The 24463-nt window shown below is 42.0% G+C and overlaps 1 protein-coding gene across 1 annotated transcript in view; it reads right to left on the reverse strand.

Annotated features, from left to right (window-relative positions):
* The window catches only part of ehbp1 (EH domain binding protein 1), a 155468-nt gene that overhangs the window by 122900 nt on the left and 8105 nt on the right, over window positions 1-24463 (reverse strand). Inside the window, exons 3-5 of the mRNA XM_034135961.1 lie at window positions 13659-13716; window positions 13465-13560; window positions 8333-8386 (exon numbers count right to left, since the gene is read on the reverse strand). Of these exons, the coding sequence (XP_033991852.1) occupies window positions 8333-8386; window positions 13465-13560; window positions 13659-13716 (208 nt within the window). The remainder of the gene's footprint in view (window positions 1-8332; window positions 8387-13464; window positions 13561-13658; window positions 13717-24463) is intronic.

The raw sequence follows: 24463 nt of genomic DNA on the forward strand, positions 1-24463 counted from the left end.
GATCTTGACGAGATAATGTCAAACGGGTCACCCCGCTCACAAGTGTAACCGGAGTTCATCACAAACCTCTCCACACATATCCTTTCTCCACCACCACCCACAAACACACACACTCACACACACATTGTGCAGATCCTACCGAGGCCAACGACCCACCCACGCAGGCCCGGCGGGTCAAGCTTGTGGATAAACAGGGGGATTTGCAGGGGACAGTGTTTTGCGGGCCACACAGGCCTGGCTCCATCGCTAGCAGCCATCTTAAGTCGCTCAGAGAAAAAATAAATAACCGAGAGATGGAGATAATAACTGTTCCGCTGCTGCTGTCCAAATCGGCCTCACGTCTCACCACAACTGTCTGACCGCAGATCATCGGGGTGTAAGACATGACTTCAAAACAAGCTGAGATGAGGACGAAGAGGGCGGAGGAAGTGTCTGATTAGAGCGGGCCGAGGTGGCAGGATGTGAAGCAATGGAGTGACAGAGGACGAGCTCAGAGATAACAGAGGGCGTGGTAGTCACTAACACACAATTACTATATATTTAACGATTTATCAGGACTGTGGCTCTTAGAAATTATTATTACAAATGGAAGACTGAGAGACATAAAAAGAGAACACCTTTGTGTGTCAAGTGTATTTCTCACAGTGGAGAGATGCATTCAACTCCAATCAAGTTTGGCCAAAATATTGAACACGTGGTATTACCCTCAGTCTGATCTCCAGTCAAAACACACACACAAACTCAGACTGTCATGAGAAGGAAGCACAGGTGGAAATACGGATGTTTCCCAGGTGTTTTTAGTGTTTTGATGTTTATTTTGGGGTCAAATATCCCACTGTATGAGGCAAAACAAAAACCTGTCTAGACTCTGCATGTGTGTATATGTGCTAAAAAAAAGTATCTATGTGCGTGTGTGCAACAGGATGTGTCTGAGTATGAGATTATATACCGTTTGTGTGTGTGAGAGTGTACGTATGATTGGGTGTGTGTTTGCTGCAGTGTGTGGTGACATCTGCTGTGTTGTTGGCTGGGAGCGCAGCGCAGCGGGCTGCAGGAGCCGAAGACTAAGGAGATGAAAGTCGAGGTCACAACCTGGACCAGTGGGACGAGACAGACAACACACAAATACAAAGTCACACATGCAAACGTAAAGACAAGACACACACACAGATGTATGCCAGTGACACACACACACACACTGCAAACATATGTCTCTTTCACACACGCAGCATGCAGGGGGCGTAGCAGAACACAAGGACGAGAGACGTAAGAATAAACAGGGCAGAGATAAAACAGTTAAGCAGACAAAACAATACGCAGAGAGACTAGCCACAAAGCTACACGTACACACACACACACACAAATAAACAGAGAGACAATATGAAAAAGATGACGCAAGCACAGAAGCAAAGCTGCACATCATCGGGGGCAACAGTTTAATCAGTTAATTAACAAACACATGCATGTAAGCAAAAACACACACACACACAGATAGAAGATATGATGTGTGCCAAGCGATAAAGGCTCTGCAGGGCAGGGTGTGTATGAGTGTGTGTGCTAAAAGAAAACATAAATAGATGAGTGTACTATACAAATGCTTGGGCTGACACACACTCTCCCACACACACTCAGATTCGGATATGGTCACAAACAAATACGACACCTGCACAGAGACATAGTTAGACACACACACACACCTCACGGCGGTGGTGGCAGTTAGTCAGCAGACCAGCCATGTGACGGGGTGGTGTGGTGTGGATTAGGGGGCCAGTAAGCCTATTAGGGCGACAGGAGGGACCACCCGGCCTCCACAGCCACCGACAAGCCACCACGAACACTCACACACACACACAGAGCACCCTAACACACAACTACAACGTTCCACAGACACAAGTGCAGCTTCTCACCACCATAGACTTACACACAGCAAGATACAAACACACACACACACATTTTACATAGCTGATTTTTTGTCTTGGGGCTTAATTCTGCAGTGTAATTTGCTCTATATTGTGTGTGCCATCATTTTCTTATTCAGCCCATAATACCGTATGTGCTTCAATGAACAAAAATAATACATTTTAACTGCGTAGTGGCAGGAAATGGCAGCTTTTAGTGTTGTAATAGTCTGTGTGTGTGCTTAATGCCAGCTCACTGTGTGTTTTGTGGCAGTGTGTATGTGCCAGTGTAGGGAGGGGTCCCAGCGTGGGGGGTAATCAGCAGCATCTGTTGCCTCTCCTCAGGGCGATTAATTAGATGAAATTAATTTGGGAAGCGTGTGTGAATGTGTGATCCCATACGAGAAATCCCTCCGCCTCCCTACACACACACACACACACACACACACGCACATTTACATCCAGTTTTAAACTATAATGCATATATTATTTAGAATGAACACACCAACAATAGACACATTTCTTCCGAACAAAATAAATTAGGCCTTTTGAGTTCTCTAAACTATTTAAGAAATGAGAAACGAGCAAAAGGTGAAAACTTTGGAGACACATGCGTGCACACGAGCGCAAATTAATCCCAATTTGTCGGCCTCGGCACGGGAGAAACTTTGGGGATTTCATACTTCATACCAGCTTTTGTCACCTTTGCGTGAATAGCCAAGGGCTGAAATAATTGTGTTTTTCTTCCCCGAGGCCCAGCCAGCGCTCACAAGCCACTGGCCTACGTAATGTGTTCCAGACAGAGAGAGGTGAAGAGGGGGGGGGGGGTGCACACACACCATGGCTGTGGGCACAATTCAGAGAGGGTGTGTGTAAAGGTGATGGAGGTGGGTCGGCCTGTGTGTGTGGTGGCTTTTCACTGTGTGTGCGGTGAGACGACTATGTGACAGTGTGTGACTGTATGAGTGTGCGTAAGTGGGAGGAATGTGGCGTGGATACGGCCTTAATGGAGTTGGATGTGGTCCACAATAGACAGGACATCAACTCAGAGAGGAATGGAAAAGAGAAAGGAGATGGAGAAGGGGAAAGAAAAACTAACAACATGGCAGAAAGGGTGACAGACTTCCATAAACCATGATCAAATATATCCTAAATATACTGTATATGGTTAAAATAGTCCAACACAGGTCTTTACATGCCGTATAAAAGTGGACGGTTTTGCACACAGCCTACACTTGGACATCAGAACATTACATTTAATTCAAACTAAGCAAAGAAAAGATGTGTATTCACCATGATCTTTAACTACTCTATTATTGTGTAGGTTATGAGTATTGAAAAGAGGTGATAAAAAAGCCATGAGTCTCTTATTGTGGCCATTTTAAAACAGATATTCACTATATGGAAACATGTAACAACAGGCTGTCAAACAGTGTAAACAATGGTTTGTCAGCAGCAGCTATATATACACCTATATTTCTGAATGACACTTATGTAATGCGAGTGAAAAAAAGGTTGAGTGTGAGTTCGGAGGGGGGGCTTGGAGTGTGTATCACTGTATATTCAATGTATTCAGACATGATAGCTTCTCACTTAAATACAACAGTCCAGTGTGTGTATGTGTGCGTTATTTAAATCCTCCCACAAAGCTTTGAAGATGAGGGAAGTTGGTCTACCATCTCCAGCTTTGGTTGATATGCAAACGCAGAGAAAATACACACACATACATACTGACTTTCATACACACATTAACCCCCCACACATGCACATACACACACACACACAAAAGAGCCTGTCAGCACAATGGCTTCAAATATAGCCGTCCAATCTTTTGACTCTCAATTTGCCCACCTTTTTGATAATACGCGTCCTATTTGAAAAAGGGTGAAAGGCAAGGGTAGCATGCAATTTAGAGATACTACTGTGTAGCCATTTCCAGCCACCTCTCTCTCTCTCCACTTCCTCTTCTTCGCTCTCTCTCTCTCCATCTTTTGATTATGCGATTCGCCTTGGCAGACGAACAAATAGAGGAGAGAAAAAGGTAGTGTTTGACACTGCCATTTTCAATGACAAAATACAATCAAACCAGGGCCAGTAATTCGACGGGGAGGGATTAGCCTAGTGCGAGGTTGGGCCCCCAGATTAAGACGAAGCCACAGCGCGGGGATCTTGAATTTCATCATCTCCGGCGCTCGGGCACAATGGCGTATTCTTCCCCTTTCTCCTGCGCCGTCTGATGAGGGGTCAGGAGAACTCACCTCTTCTTCTGTACCTCCTGCTCAGAGCAGTGCCGCATTCATTCATCCTTCCTGACTTTATATTAGCTTAGATACCAGTAAGGAGAGGGGAGTGTGAGCTGGGAGCTCTGAACTGGCTATACACTCATGCAAAGTGAGGAGAAAATATGGCGAGATGTACACAATCATCTAATATGTTTGGATACTGTTATAGCTTTCATCACTCACACAGTAACACAGGCACACTAAGATACCCTTCCTATTGACACACAGTCAAACACTCGGGTGACATAAGTGGGGGATCCAACAGATTTATCTGTGCATATTTGAAAAGGGATTTCACAGATGTTAGGGTAGACTGCCCTCTTGTGGTCATTTAATATATTTCATTCATTTCTGCTCAGAAACCAGGAGCCATCGACATATGGCACACTGGATGTTGTTGGGGCCTGAAACATAACTCATTCTGTTTGAAAATAATATGTATAGTAGCTTTACTGTTAACAATTAAATATGTACTGTCAGTGAAGCTGAGAATAACTAATTGTTTTTATTTCATGTGTCTATGTATGGACGCTGTCACTGCTTGTGCACTTTCTGTGATAATATGTGTAAAGCAGCATGCAACTTTAAGACTAAAAACCAGAAGAAAACCAAACACTATAGCGGTATCAGGACAAGTGTCTCAGCCTAAATATCGAAGTCCTGGCACACTGGATGTTGTTGGGGCCTGAAACATAACTCATTCAGTTTGAAAATAATATTTATAGTAGCTTTACTGTTAACACAATTAAATATGTACTGTTGGTGAAGCTGAGAATAACTAATTGTTTTTGTTTCATGTTTCTATGTATGGACATAGACACACTGCATGTGCACTTTCTGTGATAATATGCTTAAAGCAGCATGCAACTTTAAGACTAAAAACCCAGCTAGAATAACTGGACGGCCTACCTGCCTGTCAGCCTTCCATCTTGTGCACAAACTTATCTCGTGCCCTCATTGGTCATGTGCGCGTTCGTGTGTGTTGGAGGAGGGGCTCTGTAAGGAAGTCTGAAGGAAGGGGCAGATTTTTTCCGGTTGTGTACTTTCAAATTCTAGCGCACTCGAGCTGGTTTCTCCATTCTTACCTACCCTACCTTTAAGTGTAATTATGTAGGAAAAAAAAGTCAGACTTTCATTAAAAAAGTTGCAATCTTCCATGCGTTCATTTGTCTAGTTCCCAAACCTACCTCAAAAGGTATTACGCCTAGCCAAAAAGAGTGGAATCACACTTTTTTGAAAACATGTTGAGACAAAGAGGTCAAGACTTCGAGCCACTGTTTTGACATGATACCTGTGACACTAGAGTTATGAGCAAAATAAGAAAGCTTGAGATGTGAGGATATTTATGAAGATATAAAAAGGTGGAGAAATAAAAGTCACCTTATAGAAGAAACGGATTAAACTAAATGGAGAAAATAAACTCCTAAAGCAATCATTATATACACCTGCTTTCCATTTCCTTCAACCTTAATCACATCATTTTTCTTTTGCCATCATTGCCCTCCCTCTTCATCACAGTGTGTGGGTATAAGGTTGCCTTCTCCTCTCCTCTCCTCTCCTCCTTCCTTTCCTCCCTCCTCCCTCCTCTCCATTCCTGCTGTCAGGGTTCTGCTGTGGCTTTGATCTTTCTGTCATTAGTCAGGTATGCAGAGACACAGGCAAACCCACAAACTTGTCTTTTTCTTCCCTTTCTTGCTCTCTTTTCGCTCTCTTCCCACGCTCTGTCCGGAGAGCACCGGCTGACCTGCTTGTCTTCTCAGCTTTCTATCAAAGAGAGAAAGGTAGAGCGGTGTGTGCTGCTGTCGTGCCTTTGAGCTTGACGTGTACAGAACGTGACAGGGGCCCGAGCACTCAGCCAACTCTGCTGCATTCTTAAAAAAGGGTGGAGGAGTCTCAGAGGTCTGTCCCTGCTGATCACTGGTGACTCACATCAAAGCATTCTGAAGTCCATCAGCTCGGAGTATTCACTTAAGAGTTCTTTGCTCATCCTATTCCCTTAAATAACCCCTTCAAATGCCACGGTCTAACGATTCATTCCAGTCAAAGTGGACGCAACATCTCATTTCTCCCATCCATTTCCCCCTAAAACTTGGGCCATGAATTTGTAATGTGTCCCCAATAAGTTAAATTAGATACATACAAATAATACATTTCACATCCTGACCCCAGTCCTTGCTGAATTTCCTCATTTCAGACTGTTTATAATAGACCCATTTATCTTTCATTTGACTGCAAATCATCGAACTCCAAGCTCTCCCCATGTTTTAACGGTTTCTTACTTGTAATACATGTTGTCTGGTGAAGTCAGTAAAGTTTCTAACAAACTAACTAATGTTTCGCAAGAATTATAGAATACATGTTACTTAACTGTGTAAGACAGCTATAAAATGAATAATACTTGCATGCCAGCAAAAACAAACCACAGGTATCAACTGTTTATTCCTTGATGGTGAATGACATTCTTCACTTCTTACCATAACGGCAGTTTAAGCAAGGCGTGTCGAGGCTTGCATTTCTCAGTAACAGTCGTACCGTGTGACAGACATGCTAAAGACTTCATTAGTAATCATGCACAACGGGCTTTTTCAAAACGTTGACCACAAAATTCAAGGAATTGCACTGAAATGCGACCCTAACCCTAACCCTGGGATATGTCTCAGTGTACATCCAGCAGGGGGGGGGCAACCTGCTGAAGTGAAACCCCACCAGGTCAAAAGGCCCTGCTTGTGGGAAATCCTGACCTCTGCTCTCATACGGCAAAATCAATTATCATCCAATGTATCTCCATCAAAACTAGTGGAGAGACACTTTGGTGTGCAGAAGTGTTTTTCCTCCAATAACACTCTGATGTTAATGTGGACAACACTACGAGAGTTTAGGAGTAAACCACATCACAGCACTGACACAGAAAGCAATAGCCAATCATTTTTGGAATAACTGCACATTTCTACCAAGAGATAAACAAGAAAGGCTAATATGTGGTACAATGGCCTTGTTCATCTCAACAGTCCGGCAGTGGCTCAGTCAGTAGGGGGCTTGGACTGTGAGCCGTAGGGTCGCCGGTTCAAGTCCCCGACCAGACCTAAATATGGAGTGTGGACTGCTACTTGGAGAGGTCCCAGTTCACCTCCTGCCCTGCCGTGGTGCCCTTGAGCAAGGCACCGGACACCCCCCTTCCCCCCTCACTCCCATTGCTGTACAATAGCTGCCCACTGCTCCTAGTACTAGACTCCTGGTTCTAGGATGGGTTAAAAGCAGAGAACACATGTCACTGTGTGTGCTGTGTGCTCTGCATGTGTGACCATTACAGAGGGCTTCATCCCTCCCATTCTATCTATCTATGAGTATCTTTCAAGCACAACATATCACAAAATTGGTTCCAGCAGATGTATAAAACAGTGAATCACTGGCCACTGGTACACTTTCCTCTCTTTTTCTCCCTCCTCACTCAATCCAATCCATCCCTTCCATTTTCCAAATTGCTCCATCAACACCTTTCTCTTCTCCTTCCCTGCGCTGTATTATTCACTGTGAGCCCTAGTTTTTATATTATACTGCATCGCATGCGTTTGTCCTTGCCTTGCAAACAGTCAGTGATTTCTCCCTCTGCTTCGGTTGCCTTGAACAGCAGTGTGATAGATAACCGACATTTAAGAAAACATTATAAGTTGAATTGTAAAAATGTTGTTGAACAAATAAAAGAGTGACTATATAAATAGATACATAACTACAGCCAGCCCTTGTTGGTGGATGAGTAACAACGTTTGTGGCCTCAGGAAGTGGCCTTTACAATTGGTAATATGTATGCAGGCTGATAATACCACAAACTCACCCACAAACACACACCTGACTCACTGTGGTTTAGCATGTATGCCAACATGATGAAAGTAGGCACATGTGGTTTAAACTGAGGGTTACACTCCACACAGAGAGAGACATGTAATGGCATAGTATGACCACAAGGAGGCAGAACCTGCACATGTTATACAAAGAGGATTCACCCAGAAAACAGCTGAGATTGCAGATTTATATGTGTTTTACATAAAGGTTGTCACCATCAGTCATTGTAAATACCTTTCAGGAAGGCATCTAATCATACGGTACCCTTTCCCCCCCCTCTGAAGGTTAAAGAAAACACAAAATGGTACTCACATTTTCAATGACGAATGTCCACTCTTTGTCTTCAAACTCCTCTGCATGGGGGTCCTGCAAGGGCGATATAAAAAGCAATGTTTTAAAACGATAGAATAGAATAGAATGGGAGGGATGAAACCCCTCTGTAATGGTCACACATGCAGAGCACACAGCACACAGTGGGTGTTTCTCAATCACGAGTACGCTTGCTTGGTAGCCGAGCATCTTGCTTCAGAAGCGAGTCAAGAATACTTCCTGGCATTCGGAAAACGAAGAGTGGAACAGGCTAGCAAGTGTGCAGGTGTGCGTCATATGAGAGGCCCCGCCTCTTACATCTTCCGCCACAGATTTGGGGAAATTGGTCCGTGCGCAAAGCATTGTGGGGATTTTAAGACCGCGGAGTCTACTCATGTGCAGCCTCGATATTTCTCCAAACGGAGTACGCCGGGCTCGGTAGATTTCCAAGTATACTGGAGATTGGAACAGTACTTCGGCGGTACTCGATGACGTAGCATGCTTGAAATAGTGGCTCTGAAGCAGCTTTACTCGCGATTGAGAAACACCGTCATGTCACAGTGACATGTGTTCTCTGCTTCTAACCCATTCTAGTACCAGGAGTCTAGTACTAGTAGCAGTGGGCAGCTATTGTACAGCGCCCGGGGAGCAATGGGAGTGAGGGGGGAAGGGGGGTGTCCTGTGCCTTGCTCAAGGGCACCACGGCAGGGCCCAGGAGGTGAACTGGGACCTCTCCAAGTAGCAGTCCACACTCCATATTTAGGTCTGGTCGGGGACTTGAACCGGCGACCCTACGGCTCACAGTCCAAGCCCCTACTGACTGAGCCACTGCCGGACTATATGCCAATACACAGAATATTGAAGTGCAACCACAGTATGGTAATTTGATAGAGAATGAAAAAACACATACAAAAATATATCTAGGCTGTCTTAGGCAACACTCAATTGCTCAATCTTAAAGAGGTTAATTGAAAAGTTTATATTATCAAAACCTTTCCAGAAAACTTCCAACACAAAAGCTGCAAGAACAAAAATAAATCAGCTTTGAGTGATATCGCATCTGCTCTGCTCCACTCACCCACTCACCTGGTTTCCCTTCTCATACACGTGCTAAATGTTTTGATTTAATGAGGTGTCTTTTAATTCATAAAAAGCTGTTGACTCTGCCAGGTCAACATCCATTGACTGACTGTAATAAATGTTGTGCAAGTGTGTTTTACCATAGATTTGATTGTAAACTAGATTTCTGCAAATGGGCAAGAAACAGGACAGGAACACCAATACACAAATATTGAAATGAGAAGCCAGAAAAATAGAAAACTACGGATGTTTCTCTCTCTGTCTCTGTTGATATACTGTATTACTGTCTCTGTGATGTCTCATGTCCTGCCTGTATATCTGCGCGGTGTTGAGAGGAGACAGTAATGCAGGCAGCCGAGCACAGACGACCTTCACTGCCCTCCAGGAGCTCATACACGCAACCACAAATCACTGCTCGACACACAAAGACATGCTAATATAATGTAATCAACCCCCTCCTCTTGTGCACACGAGCTTATTCACAATGCACAGCTTAACCAGTTTAATAACACCAACAACTAAATCATGTTATATGATTGTTAGTGTGATCCTTTATTAGGTTCAAATACAAAAAAGGACATAGCTGCTAACATATCTCTGATGCAAATGTTCACAAATGATACACCTTGGGGATAACCATTAAAATCAGATTATGGCTCTCGTAACAATGTTACTATTGCTCAATAACTTTCTGCACCTTCTCGGCTTTATTATTTCACTTTATTTTTTTATGTTTGTGCGATACTGTATGTTGCATTGTTAGTGGAGCCTGGGATTTGAAGTTTTCAGGGCTAAAAAAAAAAAGGAATCTGGGTGTGACCCTAGATAACAACCTGTCCTTCACTGCAAACATCGCTGCTACAACCCGCTGCTGCAGATACACTCTTTACAACATCAGGAGGATACTTCTGGTCCAGGCTCTCGTCATCTCACGCCTAGACTACTGCAACTCCCTCCTGGCTGGTCTACCTGCATGTGCCATCCGACCTCTGCAGCTCATCCAGAATGCAGCGGCTCGTCAGGTCTTCAACCTTCACAAATTCTCCCACAGCACACCGCTCCTCCGCTCCCTGCTCTCGCTTCCAGTAACTGCTAGAATCCACTTCAAGACACTGGTACTTGCGTACCATGCTGTGAATGGATCTGGCCCTTCCTACATCCAGGACATGGTTAAACCATACACCCCAGCACGTGCACTCCGCTCTGCATCGGCCAAACGGCTCGCTGCACCCGCACTGCGAGGGGGACCCAAGTTCCCATCAGCAAAAACACGTTGGTTTGCTATCCTGGCTCCAAAATGGTGGAATGAGCTCCTCATTGACATCAGGACAGCAGAAAGCTTACACATCTTCCGGCGCAGACTGAAAACTCATCTCTTTCGACTCCACTTCGAGCGATAGAATTACTAACAAAGCACTTACATACTAACAAAGGACTGGCTTATCTAAAGCTAGTTGAGTAGCACTTGAAATGTTTTGTCTCTATGAAACCTGATGTACTTATATGATTCTGTTTTCTTCTAGTTTGTATCTTCTTGGTCGAATGCACTTATTGTAAGTCGCTTTGAATAAAAGCGTCAGCTAAATGCAATGTAATGTAAAAAAAACGATTCTGTAGCTCTTGTGCAGAAAACAATAAAGCCTTTGAATCCTTAAAGCGATGCCATTTCTTTTTGTCTTTTACAAACAAAGTGATGAATCAATACTGAGGATAATTGGCTGTTGCAGCCACAGTGTAACACCTACACACGCAAACTCTGACAGCCTTTCGGTCTGACTGTGCCTGTGACACGCCCCAGGAAATCAATATTCCTGCAGTCTGGCACATCAGTCAGACACAACACCCACATGGACGCAAACACACACACACACACACACACACACACACACACAGCAACTCACACAGCTGCTTCATCCTTCCATTGTTTCACTGCCACATAAATTGCTGCTGAAGCCAACAGAGCCTGATGTCTTCTCACTTTACGGTGTCTGCAGAGTTTTCGTGCTGCTGGTAAACACACGCTGCAGACAAGTGACAGTATACAACCGTTCTTCTCTTTTATTTCCTCACAAATTGATTTTGTGAACATAACAAGGTTTGATTAAGCTTCTACAGTTCTGGAAAATGCAGATGTGTAAAATGTAACAAGCCAAATGGATTTCTGAGGTTTGGCTGGTGCAAAGTGCCCGCTCTGCTTTCTTAACTATGTCTCTGTTATGATCGATTCTGTCGGCAGAGCGCTCCCAGTAAAGTTACGTTACATATACAGTGTTTTCTCGCCGTGTAAAAAGTTCCAGCTAAGGCTTGCCTGCTGGTGTTCATCACTTCATCTCCCTGAGGTACAGCTGTAATTCTGCTGAGCTCAGCTGTTTTCACTGCAGCGCTTCAGGCCAGAGAGCGGTATGAGAGCATCTTTAAATCACTGTTAGCTCCAACATTCAGTCGACTCACTGCAGATCTAAACTGTGGGTTACTACAATTTTACAGATTTAGACTAGCATAAAGCAGTAGTATTTAAAATTAAAAGGGGTACTTTATTTAACTTAGAATGGCACGTACATAAAGCTGGCGGACCTGCGAGACATATGGTCAAAAGCCTTGCATCAGAGTCTGCAATATCATTACTTTTTATTCCCTTACATGGCAAGTAAGTAGTAGCAAACCATGTGAGAAGTTGAACTCTACACCACTTTATATCTAATCAGGGTGGTGTGTATCACCCAATGGTCAGAAAATAACTTAGTTTTCACTAGAGCACTATAGTGGAAGTAAACTTTTCTAACAAAGACTGCAGGGCATCTGATAAAGGAGAGGGAATGCTGTTTAATTTGTGGCTTTATCAACCAGATGTGGCTCAACTGTGCCTTCAGTGGCTTGGCTTTGGGTCTCATTACAAAAACAGCTTTATTACTTCCTCTGGGACAGGAAGTGGAAGTTAGCCCGGAACAGAGGGACACTGTACAACAGAGCAAGAGAAGCATACTAACTGAACCAGTCCACATACACATTTGTTGGGTTATACTGTTAACAGACAACACAGTATGCCTTATAAGTTATAAGCAGAAGCAGGTACGTCGGTATGTGTGGCAGGAGGTCTGGTGAAGACACGCAGAGGTAACAGGACACTGGGCTCCAAGCTAGCCTGTCAGCACCAAGGCCAGCATGTTTAAGTAAGGCAGGCACAGTGACAGATACTGTCTGTACACTCACAGACATTTACAGACACAACTGTTATTCTGTACGTATACAGACCTTTTAGTCATAAAATACTCTCCCAACTCCTTTAACATCAACAGTCCTGGCAGACTCCATTCAGAAATACATTCTTATTTACACTTAAAATTGTTCGTCGTATACTTGTTTATAACAAAGGCCCTTATATACAGTTTTAAAAAATATATATCAAAAGATAAATACATTATGCTGCTATATCTCCGAATTCAAGACAGGGTGCGAATGGACTATTCAACGGCATAAAGCCCCTGATGTTTCATAAACATCCCTGGTCCACCTTAAACCAGGGTTCATACACTTTTTCACCAATGATTTTCAATGACTTTTCCATGACCTTTACCTAATTTTCCATGACCCAAAAAAATTACTCTTTCTCAGCGGTACCACTGAAAATGGTTTATTTTAACATGGAACAGGAAAATAAGGTCTGCATATGAAACATGTTGGTCCTATCTAAAACAAATCAAATAGTAGGCTTACTAGCTTCTACACACTAAAGCAACTAAATTCTCTCACCAGCAAAATACCTCGTCAGTTAAATGCCATTTCACGTTTCATTACTATACGATACAGTATTTATTATCATTATTGTATTACTATTTTGGCGATTAGATAAAATATAAATTATATTTGATGCAACTTTAGTTACATTTCCATGACTTTTCCAAAACTTTGGGAAATATATTGTTTTCCATAACTTTTCCAGGGCCTGGAATTTGCATTTTGAATTTCCATGACTTTTCCAGGTTTTTAATGACCGTAAGAACCCTGATAAACACATAAAGGTGTGTGTCAGTGTTAGTGTAAAGGCTGTAGCCCACCTTAAAAAGCGTGACCGTGATCTCTATGTTCTCCGGGACAGGCCACACCACCACACCTCTGTAGGGGTTTTTGATGCCAGGCTGCCAGCTGTGGGCCTGCAGGGCGGGGGGGCAAAAGAACAGAGCATTATAGTTGCAAAGAGAAACTTTATTTTTGTTTTATTCTTTTAGAATGGCACTCATCAAATACAAACCTTGGAGGATTTCCTCCGACTCCTGCGCGTCCAGACCACCACCAGTTTGTCTGGTTGCCTGTGAGGAAGAAGAGAAGACAGATGAGTGAAAAAGGCAAAAAGGTGTAAATTCATCAATTCCCTTATCTCTGTTTCTCCATCTAGCCAAATATCTACATGTTAATACCATCAGTTTAATTGATTAGCTTGTATCGTAATGCCTAAGGTTTTAAAACCCTGATAAGCATCCTGCACACACAAACCAACAACAGCGCATACACACACCTGCACAGCCACTCTTACTATGAATAAATCATGAGACACGGCTAAGCCCTGGCATTGTCTCTGTGGACTGCAGCATACACAAGAAGACACACACACACTGACACACACCTACACCTACACACACACTGACACACACCTGCACACACACACACAAAGACAAGAGGTTAGTATGACAGGAACAAATTAAGGAGGCTGAGAGTAACAACAACCCAGTTCAGTCACACAGCACTGACAGCTGTGTTCTTAAGATGTATCACCTTTCAAACATTTTTCAATTATTATTCAATTTCAAACAGAGAAACATTCAGGTTGTTAAGACAGATTTTCTGCACTAACATGCTCAAAACGGTTCAAACTGTGAGTATCATTTGTCAACATGTGTGAAGTGAATACAGGAGACACGGGTTTCCTTAAAGTACTGAACCCTCAAACCACAGAGTATTGGTTTGCATAGCAAAAAGCCCAAATGTGTGTTCAGTTCACCGGTTATTGTCCACTATGTTGACATTTATTAAGCTAGTAACCGACTTTAAATAACTCTTGATTAATTAATCAACCGTAAATAATAGGAGGCATTAGGGCCCAACGTTCTTACAGAGCATTTACTGACTTTCACACACAGCATTATAAAGCACAATAATTCATATAAACCTGCATGGAGCTGCTTAATAAATTACAACTGACACGCTGCTTTGCTTTAATGTGAAAAAACACTGTGACAAATTAGGGCCTGCCAAATGTTCCCCTTATAATCACGACTCACTATATATCACGATGTACTGCATACACTTATAGTCAGCCTGAGAAATACTCCATAACAAAGCTAAAGCGGTTAGCTAGCTGGCAAGTCTGGACCTGCTTGTCTGTCACTCACCATGTATGAGTATATGTACATGTCTGTCACTTACCATGCATGAGTATATGTACAAGCTAGAATCATGCAGAACTCAGCCATTGCCCATCTCTAACGGAAAACATGAACACCCTAAATCACAGCATATAGGTCAGACCATGCTTTATCTGTTGGTCTTAGAGGACAGAGTGGAACAGATAGCAGATGCCAATCTACAAGATTGTCCGTCTAAATAGAAGTCCCTGTTATGGCAAGTATCCACCCCAGGCCCTGAGCTCTCCAGCTATCAAGCTGTTACTGAGCCTGACCTCTGACCCAACAATGGAGACAAGAAAGGGAGAAAGTTGCCCTACAGGGATCAATTAAAATAACTTTGTTTGATTTGTCTAAATGATGATAGATGTTCAATTGTCCAGGCCAATATTAGCTTATTACAAATACATTGGTATCTGTATGAAAATAGACAATTGAAATACAGAAATGCCAAAGATCTGGTTTGAGAACATTAAGAAATTGTCTAGTTTGAGTATCTTGGTCACAATTCTTCAATTACCAAATGTAGTATATTCATTATATATTGGGGCCAGCAACCAACACTGTTTAGCCAAGTCTTACTATTCAATTGTAATAACCTTTCATTCTTTATTATACATTTTATACATTATCTGCATTCCTTTTATCTAATAGTTTATTATTTGTTGTCTCCATCTTTACTTGTGCTGTAACAGGGTATATGCAGGAATCCTGAAGTCAAATGTAAAACCTTTTAAGACCTTTTTTAAGACCCTTTCCATACATTTTAAGACCTCATCGCCACTTGGAGTTTTAACCGGTTACATTGGCGACACACTTTACCTCACATTGACTATATACAGTATTGATTGTCCTTCCTCCTTATCTTCCAACCATTTGGACGCAGACTTGCATTTCCCCATAACGATGTTGTTTAACAACCGGCGTAAACGGACCTTCGCGCGCTATCAAGCAGTGAGCGTGCGATGTCCTGTTCAGATGACGTCATATCCAACGGGATGCCATAAATAAACTACACAGAATCACACTACACACCTACGCAATGATTACATTCAGGCAGACTGTAGAATACAACCTCTTTGGACAATTGATATACTTATTGGAAACAAGCTACACAATGTAATACCTTGGGAAATGCCGTTTAATACTTTTTAATAGCCTTACTTTTCGGTAAATTGATTTATCAACTTTTAATACTTTTTAAGACCCCGCGGACACCCTGTGTAACAATCTAAATGTTCCCCTTGTGGAACAAATAAAGGAATTCTGATACCGATTAAATAAGGTTAAAATTCCAACATCATGACAAAAATAGTAAGGGTGAAGTTACCTGATAAGATTATGCAGATACATTGAAAAAAACAAGTACTAAGTGAACGTTATCTGAGGCCTGTTTCAATGTTTATGTGCAAATACTTACTACATAGTACAACAATGGGTTTGTGCGTGCATGGGCCCTTATGTCTGAGACTCAGAACAACAGCAAAGCAGTGATTCTATGGGAAGAATGAGTGACTGTGACACAGTGGAGAGAAAAGAGGGAAGAAAGAACAGAAACAGAGAGAGCGAGAGAGAGAGAGAGGGAAGGGAAGGAGGAGTGAGAGGGAAAAGAGAGGAGAGAGGGAGAATGACAGGCAACATATCAGCCTGGAGGAGAGGCCTCCCATAGAGAAGCTATTGTACAACAACACGGCCCATATCAAGACAGCAGACGCATAAAATATCCCCCTCTTGTTTTTTTAGCCTTTGTACAGTACTCGCTGTACTGTGAGAAAAATGTAAAGTATTTTCCTGCAGGCTAACGGACTTCTTCACACTTCCTCATGTTCAACCTCAGGCCTGCATGCTCTTTCTGTGTTTCGCAGGAATCAATGAGCCAGCAGAGAGGAATGCTACAGCAGGAGAAACAAATGGCCACAGAGCGCCCTGAAGAAACACATTTAAAGTGTGCATTCAGAAGCTCTCACGCATACAAGAAGACGTGTTAACATTAAAGAGGTAAAAGAGGGAATGGAGGTGTATTACATGGCAATACATCTGGTAGAAACATTAAGAATTTCATTTTAAAGTTTTAGGATGTTACAAAAAGAGGTAATGGAGGTTTATTAAACATATGGCAATACATCTGGTAGTATATTTTCTCCACTGTTGAGCGCCCTGAGAGGCTCCGGCTGTTTCCCGTAATTTTATCGGAGTAAATTTACTGGAAGACACAAAAGTCTTCGTATATTTGCTTCCACAAGTAAAGTGGCATTAATCAAATATCACGAATAACCAGATTACCTCTGTGTGACGCAGTCTATAAAAGCAAGTTTTCTTTAAAGTGGACCTATCATGCTATTTTTAGGCAATAGCATAGGTCTCAGATATATAAAAATATATTAAAAAACATGTCTATGAAGTGTTTTGCTCAAAATACCAAACAGATCACCCATTCTAGCCGTGCCTCATATCCCTCTATTTCACTTCCTGTTTCAAAAGTGCTGATTTGGGGTATAAAGCTTTAAAAAGATAAAAAATTGATCAAAATAAAAAGGGGGCTGAGCTCATGCGGGACCCGGCAGCTACTGTCTAAACTAAATACTGCCGTGATGAAACGCCATATCATGGATTATCAAGAAGTATTTCTGAAACAGTATGGAGCTCAAAGGCTTTCTCTCTTGCCGGTTATACCACAAGGTGAGTTGCTTTTTATTTCCTGCTTCTTCACACACATGCTCTCCAGTACAGGTTAGCTCTGAGTGTTAGCGATGCTAATGTAAACACCGACCATATTACGTCCAAAACAGTCAGGCATTGTTTCTGAGAGCAACGTTTCTGATAGGGCCGTGGGTGTAAAGCCAGCCCACATTTCCGATATTACGTCATATCGGACGCAAATCTGGATCAGCTCCGTTGTAGCTCCGTTTTTAGAGATTTGGGTACGGAGGAAAAGAGAGAGGGTTTTATTTTCTGACGCTGCGTGAGTTCCCTGACACACCGGGGACACATGTTTATGTATAAAAGACATCAAATTGCATTTTGCATGATAGGTCCCCTTTAACTCTCAGCAGATGTTTGAAAGAGAGGGGGGAAATAATAGTCTTGGGTTAAAGCATAGATTTGATTTGAAAAATAAATAAAAAGTGAACACAAGGATCTGTGATAGTGTGTGAGCAGACCGGAGGGAGAGGGCAGATAAGAGCGAAAGTGGGTCAGTAAGCTCAGCACGAGATGAGAGCCCTCTGACACACAAAACACAGATAAACCCTCTACATTGAAATATAAGGTGTTTAACAAAAACCTTCCAGTCCAGAGAAACCTTCAGTTAGGGAGCAAGGTGTTTTATGGTTTAATCAAAGACACTTTAGCATCATAGCAGGTCAAAAAAACATCAACAGTTGCAAGAATATGCCGACAGTTGCTCTTTTTCATGCTTTTCAAATGTCATTTTCTGTTTTCTTGCACTACACAACCCTAACTATTTTTTCAAATGTTATTATTCTTAATAATATATGCACTTTATTCAATTTTTACAATCTAAATTCTATTTATCAGTTTCATGATGCTTGAAAGTACTTACACCTTATGTTCTGTAGCTGTGCAGTGGAGACAACATGTCATCCTGCAGTTCTTTATCAGTGTCTATAGTCAGGTTGGCTGATGTGCTGCTAAGTATTGAAAAACATTATGTCAGCACTCAATATACAATCATGTGCTTAGTGGAGCCTCGTAGATGGGGGTGCAGCAGCCCCCTCAGCACCCCCCCCTTCCCGCGTCCATTCGCGATGTCTCGCAGACCCCACGCAGCAAGCAGGAAATGAACCCAATTCACACTGTCCGCTCCTCGCAGCAGCGAGCCCCGCAACGTCCCGCCAACACGGCACCCATACCCCACGCAGTCGCAGCATTCTCATCTGTTTGTCATTACTGGTGTTATTTTCTGGTTGCTAACGCCATTGTAACACATAATCTCTGATGTTCCGCTGTAATGGTGGTGGACTCATCAGAACAGAGTGGGCGAGCTGACCAATCAGAGCAAAGTGGGCTCACAGGGAGGGGGGGGCAGGAGCTCCAACAAGCCGTTTAGGACAGAGAGTGAATACACATACTATACAGAGATGCTGTATGAGAAACCAATGTGAGTTTGGAAAATTGCACAATATAAATCTATTCTAGTAGACCTCAACAATGGAATTATGGTCAGTAATATGGCCATGACATGGGACCTTTAACTAATAAATCAGAGCTCTGGGAACACATTGGTGGTTTAAAAAAGAAAAAAAATAATTAATTTTGTATCTAGCTCTTAGGATAATATGAGCCACTTAAAGGGGACCTATCATGCAAAATGCACTTTTTGATGTCTTTTATACATAAATGTGTCCCCGGTGTGTCAGGGAACTCACGCAGCGTCAGAAAATTAAACCCTCTCTCTCTTTTCCTCCGTACCCAAATCTCTAAAAACGGGGCTACAACGGAGCTGATCCAGATTTGCGTCCAATATGACGTAATATCGGAAATGTAGGCTGGCTTTACACCCACGGCCCTATCAGAAACGTTGCTATCAGAAACAATTCCCGACTGTTTTGGACGTAATATGGTCGGTGCATGTTTACATTAGCATCGCTAACACTCAGAGCTAACCTGTACTGGAGAGCATGTGTGTGAAGAAGCAGGAAATAAAAAGGAACTCACCTTGTGGTATAACCGGCAAGAGAGAAAGCCTTTGAGCTCCATACTGTTTCAGAAATAATCCTTGATAATCCATGATACGGCATTTCATCACGGCAGTATTTAGTTTAGACAGTAGCTGCCGGGTCCCGCATGAGCTCCGCCCCCTCCTTTTTATTTTTTATCAATTTCTTTTTTTTTAAGCTTTATACCCAAATCAGCACTTTTGAAACAGGAAGTGAAATAGAGGGATATGAGGCATGGCTACAATGGGTGATCGGTTTGGTATTTTGAGCAAAACACTTCATAGACATGTTTTTTATATATTTTTATATATCGGAGACCTATGCTATTGCCTAAAAATAGCATGATAGGTGACCTTTAAAGCATAGGAAAAGGTTCTTGTTGGTAATTCACTCAAGGCTGTCAATCTGCCTGCATGGTGGGAAGTGGAGGGTGTGTCAGGATGTTGCGGCTGCCCTATCTTTCCTTTAGGCAGGAGGAAGGAACCACTTCACATGTGATGGGATGGTCTCCAAATCAGCATTGAAGAGACACAAGAACACACACACACACAGACACCTAAACATATAGCAGGGTTTAGGTTAGCAGCTGTTGGCCTGGCATTATGTTACACGGTCTGTTTCTGCCAGTGTATTTCAAACCGTGTGTGTGTTTGTGAATTCAGATAAGTATCATCCTGACTAAATGCTGACATTACTCAGAGGAGGAAGAGCTTTGCCGTCTGCTGACAGACTTCGTGTCTACCTGTCAATCACAGACATTATGAGAGAGTAAGATGTAGATTTGTTTGTGTTGTATTACAGCAGCGTTGTAATGCATACTAAACAGACATTCTTCTGCAATGTATACAAGCAAGCTGACATGTTATCTACCCAAGACTGTGATATAATGGGACTGTGTCAATCTGCCTGCATGGTGGGAAGTGGAGGGTGCGTCAGGATGTTGCGGCTGCCCTATCTTTCCTTTAGGCAGGAGGAAGGAACCACTTCACATGTGATTGGATGGTCTCCAAATCAGCATCATCCAAATACTCTTATACTCCATTCTCATACCATCCTCTACCATGAACATTTTTATTTGAACACTGTCCTAACAGGGATGTTACAAGACATGAATACCTATAGATAGCCCACAGCTACCACAGTATGTATTGCTAAATGTGTTTTTTTTCCTTTAATAGACAAAGTAGACTTCGACATAAAAGAACGATTTCAATAAAAAAATGTGCATAAGCATCCATACTGATGAAGACTAAAAAAAAAGTACAACCAAGCCATATGAAAATCAGCAATGAAATAAAAGGGTGAGGGAGTCTTACTCTTTGACAAGTCATTACTGGGAAATAAGCAAAAACAGGAATAAGAAGATGGTTGAGATTGAGAAATGACAAGTGAAAGAAAAGGAAAAGAGGAAACAGAGACAGAGGACTGCTCTCACTTCACTATGCTATCAGTCACACTCTGCCTTTTCTATTAAGACAGATGCAGCAGTGCAAACACAATCTGTGTGTCACATCCCCGACTGCCTGATAAATTAAAACACACAACACTCCCACAAGCACACACACACAAGACATGACTTGAAAAGGGCAAAGTAAGACTTTAATTTAAACTTTTATTCAACATGTCATACCATAACTCTCATTTAGGCAGAAGTAAGTGGTGTAGCTGAATCATGTTGAACCTATGGGAAATGGAAAGCACTTGGTCTGCCCTTTAAACATTTTGGAATCTGTTCACAACATAAATTGTCCGGTCTTGGAGCAGACCATTTGAAGGACCTTTGAGACAACAGGATCTGCGTGTTTTTGCAGAATTCATAAAGTGACAGTGTGTTAATGTCAGGGAGTTCTTCTGTTCTACACTGACAGTCCCTTGACCTCCAGTCACAGAACAGTCAGTCAGCATATGAGGCAACCAGGAGATGGGTCATTGACACAGAGTAAATGTTGAAAGCACTAATGTTAGACACAAGAGACTGGAGGAAAAGCTAAAGCAGCTCAAATGATCACTGATCATGCCTGTAATGTGTGTGTGTGTGTACTGTATGTTTAAAACCATAGCCAGATGTGTGGCAGGGTAACTCTTTTTAAATTGTAAAATGTTGATTCAAATGTAATTTAATTAAACAACAATATGAAGAATTTGCATAAAAGTGTGTGACCAGGTGGGTTTATGTATGATAGTATTCTAATTTTAAAAGATCATACACTGTAGCAACATCAAGTCTGTCCTATGCTTTTTGTTGAGCACAAGACAGATACTTTTCTCCAATCAGCTGTGGTATCTTACGCGTTTGATGAAGACTACTGTAAATACCCATACAGAATGTGACGCTATGATCTAAAGCCCAAAAAGGCAATCTTTTCCAGACATTTGCTCGAGGCATTAAGAGTCTTTTTGAAGCAGCTGCGTTTTACATTCAGTAAGCAGCCTGCTGTGTTTCAAGTCAGATGCATGTTCTTTTTTAGGAATTTACAAAGTTGACCTAAAATGACAGTTGCATTGGCTCGATGCTAGGAGTTTAACTACTAACAGGTTTCCCACACCATCATGACGTCACAGTCAGGGTCTTTCACAGCCTGCACAGACCTATTCCCTCACCTGCCCTGAGGGGTGGCTTTATTTCAATCTTACCGGCCTTAAAAAGCATACAGAGGACAGAGGAAAGCAAAATGTCAACGTGAGTGATGATGACTGACAGCCAGGAGAAGAAAAGGAAAAGTGACAGAACTGGCCTATTAGTGAAGAGGAAAAGTGTGTCTGCAGAAAGAATTTGAAGAGATAAAATTGTAAAATGGTCTGTGCTGAGATTCTTCAAGTTGACCAAATGCTTGAAATACATCCAATAAAAATTAAAATGCCATTGTCTAGAGTGCAAGACTAAATTAACTGATGCAACAACTTTTGTGTTAGATGATACAAAATAAATATGGGATGGTAGGCAACCTTTCATTTTGTTGATTTAGTTTACTGGCTCATCTCCAAAGCGCTTTCTTTTTCCCTGATCACTCGCCTTCTGCAGCGGCGGGGGAGTCCATATTAACTGTATGTCTGCAAAAGCCATTGAGGCTCTAAGAGGGAAAACTCTTTTCACTGTTTAACCCTCATGAGAAAGAAACAAGGGCTTACTCAAAACCACCGTCCCTGACTAAACTAATGTAAGAATTTGAAGAAAGAGAGTTAGAAAAAAAAAACAGCTTGATACATGTTAGTGAAATAAATAAAAATACAGCAGCCCATATACATTTCACTTGCACACAGCATAGGGCTGCACGATATTGGAAAAAACTGACATTGCGATAATTTTTTTCCCTGCGATATGAAAAAATACAGGAATTGAAGAAAAGACCGTTTTGTTTGTCCGCAAACCATCCTTTCTTGAACTTTAATGCTATACAATTGGTATTTTTCTAACTATATTTAACCGGATGAAGGATTTTAGTCACGGACGTCTGGATCTTAAGTTATCAGAGCAACAAGCTGAGCTAGCTCGGTTAGCAGCGCCGAACTGCCCTGGAGAAACACATGAAACTACTTTATTCAGTGTTTTTACCTTTAATCACCGGGTCCGTTTGCTTTGGAGATTTGATTGTGATTGGTGGTTTGCTGTGCATGCGTGCCATGTCACTCACTCAAGTACCCCTGACATGAGAGCCGCGCGAGTTTTCCTTTTGTAGCAAGCAGCAAAAGAATGATAACATGACGTGTTTGAGTTCATTTGCCTACTTAATATCGCACGTCCTAAAAAATTTAAAAAATGAAATAAAATCCCACGTCCTGCGATGTGAATATCGCGCATGGGATATATCGTGCAGCCCTAACACAGCATAGCACAGTTGAAGCTTGAGGGAGAGATCAAGCTCAGGAGGAACAGATAGATCATGTGTTTGGTAGGGCTGCTCAATTAAATCGTATTTTAATCGCAATTACGATTTCGGATTGCAACGATTACGAAAACAACGTAATCAAAATAAAACGATTATTTTTTATTTATTTTTGTATTAATTATTTTTGTATTAATTATTTATTTTTTGGTTGTTCAGTTGAATTATACTTCAAGTTCAGGGTAATCAACTGTTAAAAACATACTGTTCAACTTTTTTTTTTCAATAAATGGATGTTTTCAAAGTAAATGGATAATCGGTTTTAATAATCGTGATATCAATTATTGACCCAAATAATCGAGATTATGATTTTTTCCATAATCGAGCAGCCCTAGTGTTTGGGAGCATCTCCAGAATAAAAAAGGGGAATGAAGCAAATCTCCCCTCCCTTAAAAAAGACTCTCCCTATGGCCTTAAAAAGAGACTGAGGGCATCACAGCCATCATGTGCCTAAGGGCAACAACAACGAGCACTGGGGGAGGAGGGAACCGTTCTCAAGGCAATGATACATGAGCAGTCAGGCGGCTGTAGCTTCAGCACTCAAATGAATGACTCATAAACAAACTTAATGGAAGAAAATAAAAAACACTGATAACACTAAATGAGCGGCCATGGTTGCGGGCAAATGAAACCGCTTTCTCTTCATTATGTCTTAATTTATTTTCCTGTTTGTGTTTCTTTTAGTCTAATCAGAGAGCCAGCAGCATCAATTCATTTGAAGTTTGCTGATGGTGAGTTTGATGTGACCACTAGCCTACGGACCGGAGTCGGTGAAGAATCTAGGGCATGAATTGGTCTGCAGAAGAGATACTGCTATTCTTCCACAGGGAGTCTAATAAATTACCCCCTTCTCTGACCACAAAGTGAAATCATAAGGAGCTCCTAACTTTTCCAGAAGGCGGGTACCATGAAGACGTAATGAGCTGGCCTGCAGAGCCTCATCTTTTCCCTTACAGAATAGCAGAGTCGGGGTGAAAAGCTTTTCAGTATTAACATTTTAGCAAGAAAATGGAAATGGACCGTGGCTTTAAACCTCTTGCACACTAAAGGCAATGTGGGAGTTACACACTTTCATTTCCTTTTCAACAACTC

The sequence above is a fragment of the Trematomus bernacchii genome, unplaced genomic scaffold, assembly GCF_902827165.1.
Source record: "Trematomus bernacchii unplaced genomic scaffold, fTreBer1.1, whole genome shotgun sequence".
NCBI lineage: Eukaryota > Metazoa > Chordata > Actinopteri > Perciformes > Nototheniidae > Trematomus > Trematomus bernacchii.